Genomic DNA, 9,492 nt, shown 5'->3' with positions numbered 1-9,492 from the left:
GCTGAACCATCTTTCCAGCCCCTCTTTTTTTTAATTATTATTATTATTTTATTTTTTTAAATTTTAGTAATGGGGCTTTTTGCTACTCTTAACATTCCTCCCTCTAAAGAGGTAACCCTTCAATCTTTTTTTTTGACATTTTTGGTCTTTGAACAGAGTATGTTGCTAAGAGGTCCAAGGACATTTTGACTTAGCCAAGAAACTGGCTGCTTTTCTTTGGGGTCTTTTTACCCTAACTGCCTAGCCAATTCCTACCTCCTATTCTTACCACACCATCCTCTGAAGAGGTTGCCCAAATTGCCAATGGGGTCAAGCTGGACCTTTGACTTATCTTCACATAGTTGGAACTGGTAAAAGAAAGGAGCCAGGGGCTCCTCCCAAGCCCATGTGACCCCTGAGATACAGATCCTCCAATGACCTTAAGAGTAAAAATAAATTGTATGGTCTTAAACATCCAAAATGGAAGTATAACCAAGGATTAAAGTGATCAGTATATTTCTTTAAGAGTTTGAGGGATTACATGTCCCAGACATTAGGCTTAAGTCCATATAAAATGTTATTCAGACACTTACTTCTCATTGATGATTTTGTTTCTAATCAGAAAGAACTTGTTTTTTAGACAGGGTCTTGCTATGTAACACTGTGTGGCCTCAAGTGATCCTCTTGCCTCATCCTCTCAAGTATTGCAATTAAAGGCATATGCCACCATGCCTTCCCATATTTATTTTTGATAAATTGTTTATGTAATTGTGTAACTTTTAAAAGTAGTTTCTGAATTTTTTTTTTTTTGGTCTTTTTGAGACAGGGACTCCCTGTAGCCCGAACTGTCCTGGAACTCACTATGTAGACCAGGCTGGCCTTGAACTCACAGAGATCTGCCTTCCTTTGCCTCCTCCTGAGTGCTGGAATTAAAGGCTTGCACTACCATGCCTGGTGTTGAATTTTATTTTTTTTAAAGATTTTATATTTATTTTATGTGTATTAGTGTTTTGCCTGCATGTATATAAGTGTCATACAATGCCCACGGAGGCCAGAAGAGGGCATTTGTTTCCCTGAAACTGGAGTGATAGATGGTTGTAAGCTGCGATGTGGGTACTGGCAACTCTATCCAGGTTCTCTGGAAGAGCAGTCAGTGCTCTTTAACCACTAAGCTATCTCTCCAGCTCCAAACTTGGAATTAATTAAAAAAAAAAAATTTATAGGTATGAGTATTTGTTCTACATACGTGTAAGTGTACCAACTGCATGCAATGCCCACAGAGACCAGAAGAGAGCATTGGATCCCCTGGAACTGGAGTTAGGCATGGTTGTTAGCTGCCAAGTGGGTGCTGGGAACTGAACCTGAGTCCTCTGCAAGGGCAGCCAGTGCTCTTAACCGCTGAGCCATCTTTCTAGCTCCTAAACTTTGAATTTTATATTCCATTAATGTGGTCATGAGCAAAACATTTAAGTTTGTAGAGTATAACCGTAGAACAAGTATGAATTAAGCATGTGTTATGATCTGTGCTGTAGCAATGCTGAAATACTCTGGTTAACCTTGATCATGGAAATTTGGACAGCAGGTTAGTTTTGAGATAGGATCTCTCTGTAATGCTGGCAGGTCTCAAACTCTTTGGCTCAAGAGATTTCGCTTGGCCTCCTTTACAGGTGGGAGTACAGATATGCACCATTTTAGACAGACCTTAGAAATATAATTTGTATTAAATCACTAGTCCTGCTTTAACAAAATACCCAAGATTAGGTAACTTATAAGTACTAGAAATTTACTTCTCAGAACTAGAGGCTGGGAAATTCATAATCAGTTCCATGCCTGGTGAGGGCCAAGTCTTTGCTCCAAAGCAGTGCCTTAAATGTCCTCACATGGTACAACATAAAAGGACCCAAAGCATCAGTATTAGTTTCCTCTAACTCTTCTATTAAATCACTGTTTGGAATTCATGATGTCTACTCCTGTGATTTATTCAGTTTCTTTTTTTGGGGCGGGGGGGGGGGTCTTTTTGAGACAGGGTTTCCCTGTAGCCCCAGCTGGCGTGGATTTGCTATGGAGACCAGACTGGCCTCAAACTCCCAGAGATCCGCCTGCCTCCTGAGTGCTGGGATTAAAGGCATGCGCCACCATGTCCAGCTGATTTATTCACTTTGTAAAGGCCCCACTTATACTACCAGAAAATGAGCTGGAGAGATAGCTCAGTTGATAAAGTGAGTTAAATCTCAGAACCCTCTTTTAAAAAGTTGGATGTGGTGGCATGTGCTTTAATCCCAGGACTGGGGAGGTAGACACAGGTAAAACCCTGGGACCTACCGGCCAGCTAGCACAGCCTATTTGGGGAGTTCTAGGCTAGCGAGAGATTCTTGTCTCAAAGATGTATAGTACCCGAGGAATAACCTAAGGTTGTCTTCTGACCTCCACTCTCCACTCCCACATGGGCACATCTACCTGCCTGTATGTGCCATGCTCACCTTTGTGTAGGTTCTGGGGATCCAGTCCCCTGTCCTGGTGCTCACATTTTGAGCATTTTACCCATTTTTCTGTCTTTGAAGCCCCTTCAAATTTCCTTTCAAGTCTCTTTTATCATGCCAACTACAATACATGAAAATGCAAAAAATTAAGTTAGTTTTGCAAGCTTTATAAAATTCTTTCAGGATATAGATCTTCCAGCTAATTTTATCTTTTAGTGCTTCCTATCTAAGTACTTCCAGCTAGACTAAATTGTTTTTGGTGTAAACATACCATTGGGATCTTGCCCCTGTGCTTCCTCTGACGTTCTTCACTGGACATGATTTTTTTGCTAACGTGTTTGTCCTTAAGTTTCTGTTTATGAATCACCTTTTAGGCTGCCCTCACTCTTTGGAGAGAAAAGCGATGCTCTTTTTGTGTGCTCTTGGGGCTTCAGTGATTATTCTCTAATGCCCACTGTGTTAAGATTCCTAGCTTGGTATGAACAGATTTCTGTAGAATCAGGGTTATGACTTGTCATTGAATGTTTAATACCTGCATTGGTTCTGCCATATTGTATCTCAGTAGGTACTTACGAAATGAGTATTATATTAATGTAATTATTAATTACTGATCATTCTTCCCAGAATTATCCAAGTCAGGGCTGCAGATTTTATGAGTTGATGGGCTAATACTTCATATATAATTCATTTATTATCTTTATTTAGGCATAGATGGTTTTTGTTACATGTTTTGACTTTGTGTATCTTTGAAATTTATCCCTGCTTCAGGTGGAAGATGCCCTGTCCTATCTTGACCAGGTGAAGCTGCAGTTTGGTAGTCAGCCCCAGGTCTACAATGATTTCCTTGATATCATGAAGGAATTTAAATCTCAGAGGTAATAGATACTTGTGGGTACACTTAAATTTATGCTAGATACATTGATTTTTTTTTTTTTTTGTGGGGAGAATGTTTTAGCTCAGGCTGGCCTTGAATTCTAGGTGATCTAGTGTCTCAACCTCCTGAGTGCTGGGCTTAGAGGCACGTACCACCATTCCTTACTGTATATTAGTTTCTTGATGGAAATTAGCCACTGTTTTAGTTTTCTCTATACTGGTACATTTTTCTTTCTTTTTTATTTTTTATTTTTTTTTATCTTTTTGAGACAGGGTCTTCCTGTAGCCCCAGCTGGCCTGGCACTCACTATGTGGACCAGGCTGGCCTCAAACTCACAAAGGTCCACCTGCCTCTGCCTCCAAAGTGCTGGGATTAAAGGCATGTGCCACCACGCCCAGCCTTAGTGTTTTTTTTTAAATCAAGGAACTATTAATTTTTTAGGCTCCTTGACTTTTTTCACTGGTATAAGCTGCCCTGCCATTTTGGCACAGTGAGCTGTTATACGAGCATAACTGACCTGAATGATGCAAACACATGCCCAATATGATTTGTACTGGTATATCAAAGCTTTAGCCTTACCTGGGGAATTACAGTTTTAATTGTACCATCTGTATATCTACTTCACAGAACTGTTACCAAATTGTTACCATGAATGTATATTTTGTTCGAAATTGTGATCAAGCCTCTAGTGCTAAAGCTAAACAGTTTTGAAATTTGAGTTATTTTTCATTGGTTGCAATATGCAGATAGAGTTTTGTGTTTTTTTCTCTTTAGAGTAAACCTAGTAAAAAGTTAAGATTTTTCTTCTAAAGTTTGCCTAACTTGCCTCTCATTTTTTCCCCCTTTTTCCCTTTTCTTTTGTCAGTATTGATACTCCAGGAGTGATTAGTCGTGTGTCACAGCTATTTAAAGGCCATCCTGATCTAATCATGGGCTTCAACACCTTCTTGCCTCCTGGCTACAAAATTGAGGTGCAAACTAATGACATGGTGAATGTAACAACTCCTGGCCAGGTTCATCAGATCCCCACCCATGGCATCCAGCCCCAACCTCAGCCACCACCTCAGCATCCTTCCCAACCTTCAGCCCAATCAGCCCCAACTCCTGCTCAGCCAGCTCCTCAGCCCACACCTGCCAAAGTCAGCAAGGTGAGCACTTGGAAAGTGTTACACCATATGAAACGCATACCCTAGAAAGTACTTCTTTGACATTTTCCCTGTATAAGACTCAGATGTCATTAGAGAAGATGCTGACCTCTTACCATTGCATGGTTCAAATTATAGATATATATATAGTTCTGTGTACAGCCTGTGGGACTCTGTTGTCCTGAACTTCTGCTTAATGAACCATGGTGACTTGTAGTAGTACTTCATAGGGATAGAGTGTGTGGGTGTAGGTGTTTTGCTGTATTTGTGTATGTGTGTGTGTGTGCATGTGCACATGCCCGTGTATGGTTTTTTTTTAAGTGGGTTTTGCTGTGTTGCCCAGGCTGGCTAATTTTAAAATCCTTAGGTGGTCTCCTGCTTCAGCCTTTTGAGTACCTGGGACTCTAGGTGTTGCCACTAGCTTAGGAATGAGAATTTGATCATGGTCAAAATTGGGCTATACCTACATTTTCATCATTTTACAAAAGTTGTTGTGGAGCTAGGCATTATAACATACACATGTAATCTCAGCACTTGGGAGGCGGAGACAAGAGAATGAGGCCATCCTGAGCTACATGAGATACTATCTCAAAAAATCATAAACAAAGAAAAGTTACTGTTTGCCAAATTAGCTCATATCAAGCCAAGCAGAAGAAAATTACATTCTTGATCTGATACAGTGTCACTAGCCACATATGATTAAATTTTAATTAGAACAAATTCAGTATTTTAGGTACTCTAGCTAAATTTCCTGTGCTCAAGATTCACAAGTGGCTAGTGGCTCTTGTAGAGGATGGTGCAAAGAAGAAGCTCTCCTTTGTCCTCAGGAGCTCTGTTGAATAGAGCTGCTCAAGAAACACTGCATGTTGAATTACCTTGTTATTCTTCACATTAAAAATCTATGTATAATTAGGTTTTAATTTTCACCTGTTAAACTAGTGAATGTCAAAATGTATATGAAATATCCTTATGATTAGAAATGACTCATGTTGGGGCTGGAGAGATGGCTCAGCAGTTAAGAACACTGGTTGTTCTTGCAGAAGACCCCAGTTCGAATTCCAGCACCCACATGGCAGCTAACAACTGTCTGTTACTCCAGTCCCAAGGGATCCAACAGCCTCTTCTGTCCTCCGCAGGCATTTCATGACATGGGTGCACTTACCTAGAAGCAGGCAATACATGCATACACATAAAAATTAAAAAAAAAAGACTCCTGTTTTGAGGTTGTAGTTAGAAAATTTGAGGCTCAGATTACTATTAGAATATGTAAAACTTCTGTATCTTTCACCTCTGACCTGTATGATTTGAGTTGTATGGCTAGGCCTGAGTGAGTAAATGAAGAATATGACTTAACTAGATACCTTGTCCTTTTTGATTTGAATTTTCTTCCTCCATGTCAAATCATCTATGCTCCTGAGAAAAATTCTTTTTTCTTTTTAGCCTTCCCAGCTACAAGCACATACTCCAGCCAGTCAGCAGACTCCCCCACTCCCACCATATGCATCCCCACGTTCTCCACCGGTCCAGCCTCACACACCAGTGACAATCTCATTGGGATCGGCCCCACCTTTGCAAAACAATCAGCCTGTGGAGTTTAATCATGCTATCAACTATGTTAATAAGATCAAGAACAGATTCCAGGGCCAGCCAGACATCTACAAAGCATTCTTAGAGATTTTGCACACATATCAGGTAAGAGAATTATTCTTTTAAGTCTGTCTTAACAAGGCTATCCTCAGAGGGTATTAAGTCTGAGAGGAACTTGAATATCCATTATGTCCACTAATTCTTACTGGGAATATAGTTAGAAACTATGTATTTATGAAGCCAGTTTTACTTGCCTGCTTTGTGTGCCCTTTATAATAGCAAAGATTTTTAAAATATACTTAATTTGTTATTTATCTATTTTTTTAATGTGTATAAGTGTGTTGCCTGCATGTATATAAGTGCACCTGTGTTGTGCAGTGCCCACAGAGGTTAGAAGAGGGTATCAGGCTCCCTGGAACTAAAGTTATGGATGGTTGTTAGCCGCAGTGTGGATGCTAGGAATCGAACTGGGTCCTCTGCAAGAACAGCCATTGCTTTTAACCACAGAGCCATCTCTTCAGCCCTTCCTGTAGTAAAGATTTTTAAGGGTATTAGTCTATTAAAGTGAAATACCTGTTTCATATTGGAAGTTTAGAGGGCAGTTTATGTTCCTTGATTAATTTACAATAGAAGACTGAGGAATTTCTGTAATGTCATGTGTTTATTAGTTGACTAAAGGACCCCTCTGACCATTCACATTTTCTACCTTAGTTTCATAAAAATTATCTTTTTAAAAAAATATTTTATTTTTATGTATAAGAGTGTTATGCCTGTATGGAAGTGCACCCGTGTCATGCAGTGCCCTCGGAGGACAGAAGAGGCTGTTGGATCCCCTGGAACTGGAGTTAATGGACAGTCGTTAGCTGCCATGTGGGTGCTGGGATTTGAACCTGGGTCTTCTGCAAGAAAAATCAGTGCTCTTAACCGTTGAGCCATCTCTCCAGCCCTGTAAGAAATTATCTTGCACCTCATCTTTCAACTTAAGAAACTGCAATCTAAATAACTACTAAGAACTTTCTTCAGGGGCATATGACATGGCTCAGTGATTAAGAGTACTGGCTGCTCTTACAGAGGACCAGGGTTCAATTCCCAGTACCCACATGCTGGCTAACGACTGTCTTTAACTCTAGTTCCAGGGGATTTGACACCCTCTTCTGGCCTCTGTGGGTATTGTACACACATGGTGTACTTAGAGACACTCACATATGTGTGTGTGTGTGTGTGTGTGTGTGTGTGTGTGTAAATAATTATAAGTAAATTTAAAAATTATTTAGGAAAGTAGATGATATGTTATATACATATCAAACAGTACAGAAAGTAGTTGTTCAGTATTATAAGATTCAAAACAGTCACCCTACCATCTCCCTGCTCCCCTCGTCATCCTTCAGAAGGAACAGCGAAATGCCAAGGAAGCTGGAGGGAACTACACTCCAGCTTTGACTGAGCAGGAGGTATATGCCCAGGTGGCTCGTCTCTTTAAAAACCAGGAAGATTTATTATCAGAGTTTGGACAGTTCCTGCCAGATGCCAACAGCTCAGTGGTAAGTTTCATTTAGACAAACATTGCTTAGGATTATTATCTTACATGTTTGAAAAAAATGAGGAGGGGGCTTTTTTTAAATGATAGTTACTTTGATCAGAGCGTTAATCTCGTTCATGTGTTTTAATCAGCTTTTAAGCAAAACTACTGCTGAGAAGGTAGATTCTGTGAGAAATGACCATGGAGGTACAGTGAAGAAGCCCCAACTGAATAACAAGCCACAGAGGCCCAGCCAGAATGGCTGCCAGATCCGAAGGCACTCTGGAACAGGAACCACTCCTCCAGTGAAGGTGAGAGAGGGCAGGATCTGCTCATTTAAACTTGCACATGAAACCCAGTCAACAATTGCTTTTGAGGGTAGCTGTGTATTAACTGAATTCGAATAGTTGGGTACTGGATATTCAGAACAAAACTTGCTACTGGCTTTGTAAGATTGCTAGAAGACCATTTGTTACTTGGTAACCTGTTCTTCTATATTTTTTCTGTGTTTCTTTACTGTGAGCTTCCACCTCAGTTTTTGTTTATTACCCAGGCTTTCCAAGATGTACTGATTTTTCTCACCTGATTTGATGTGTTAGACCTGCCTTGTTCTACAAAAAGAAAATTCTCTTTTTTTTTTTTTTTTAAGATTTGGTTTGTTTGTTTGTTTGTTTTGGGGTTTTTTTTGGTCTTTTTGAGACAGGGTCTCCCTGTAGCTCCAGCTGTCCTAGAACTTACAGAAACTCGCCTGCCTCTGCCTCCCGAGTGCTGGGATTAAAGACGTGCGCCACCATGCCTGGCTTATTTTTTAATTTTATGAGTGTTTTGCTTCCGTGTATTTAAGTGTACCATATGCATGCCTGGAGGTCAGAAGAGGGTGTTGAATCCCCTGGAACTGGAGTTAGAGTCAGTGTGAGCCACCATGTGGGTGCTGGGAACAGAACCCAAATTCTCTGCAAAAGCAGCAAGTGTTCTTAACCACTGAGCCATCTCTCCAGCTCCAGGTAGAAGATTTCTTGAGGTTGATGATAATTATTTCAGAATCTCAGGGGCAGTAAGTAGTTCAATTCTTCTGAGGGTAGTACAGGCAGTACAACGGTCGTATTTGAGCACTTTGAGTAGGGCTCTGTTCTGCCCTTAGTTCTGTATTGAGTTGACAGATCTTACTTGTGTCCCTAATGAGAAATTTTGGGCTGTACAAGAGGGAAGTTTTAGGTTCCTGTTAGTAAATCACCACAAGATGTTTGTTATAGTAAACGTTGCTCATCTGTCTGTAGAAAGCTAAGCTTGCATTCGTCTTTGATTAGTGTGTGGGTGGCAGGGAGAAGTCTATATGTATGCATTGAATGTTGAATTTCTCAAGCAGTAGAAGAGAGAGGTGTCTGCAGAATTTTTATTTTAAAAAAAAAAAAAAAACAGTGGGAATTTCTAATGGTAAAAGATGACTGGGACTGGTAGCCAGTGAGTGGACTCTAAGGACTGGCACAGTAGGTGTTGCCAACACTTTGGAAGGACCCCATTTTTTGGTGCTTGCTTTTTTTTTTTTTTTTTTTTTCTTTTTTAAGAGCCAGGGTCTCTCTGTAGCCCCAGCTGGCCTGGAACTTGCTATGTAGACCAGGCTGGCCTTGAGTTTACAGAGATCCACCTGACTCTGCCTCCCAAGTGCTGGGATTAAAGGCATGCACCACCACGCCCATCTGCAATGTTTTGAAATCAAGTTGAGCACTTTAACCCACCCCTTCAATATATTCTGTAGGTTACAAGACTCTGCTTAATACTTAGATATGTTTCCTTCCACACTTTATGATACACAGGTAGAAACAGTATGCTAGTGCTCATAGTTCCCCACATACCATAGGCAGAGAGCAGAAGCTGTTAATTCATTTTCTGTTTTGTTTGCTTCGGATT

At 40.4% G+C, this 9,492-nt stretch overlaps 1 protein-coding gene across 3 annotated transcripts in view; it reads left to right on the top strand.

Annotated features, from left to right (window-relative positions):
• Sin3a (SIN3 transcription regulator family member A) overlaps window positions 1–9,492 on the top strand; it is an 80,679-nt gene that overhangs the window by 28,190 nt on the left and 42,997 nt on the right. For all 3 annotated transcript variants that reach the window (XM_008844874.1, XM_029569227.1, XM_029569228.1), the window contains exons 4-8: window positions 3,228–3,334; window positions 4,199–4,481; window positions 5,919–6,170; window positions 7,454–7,606; window positions 7,737–7,895. In XM_008844874.1, coding sequence (XP_008843096.1) covers window positions 3,228–3,334; window positions 4,199–4,481; window positions 5,919–6,170; window positions 7,454–7,606; window positions 7,737–7,895 — 954 coding nt within the window. The remainder of the gene's footprint in view (window positions 1–3,227; window positions 3,335–4,198; window positions 4,482–5,918; window positions 6,171–7,453; window positions 7,607–7,736; window positions 7,896–9,492) is intronic.

This window comes from Nannospalax galili, unplaced genomic scaffold (genome assembly GCF_000622305.1).
Source record: "Nannospalax galili isolate Female #2095 unplaced genomic scaffold, S.galili_v1.0 scaffold1622, whole genome shotgun sequence".
NCBI lineage: Eukaryota > Metazoa > Chordata > Mammalia > Rodentia > Spalacidae > Nannospalax > Nannospalax galili.
This window is presented reverse-complemented; position numbering and strand designations above follow the sequence as displayed.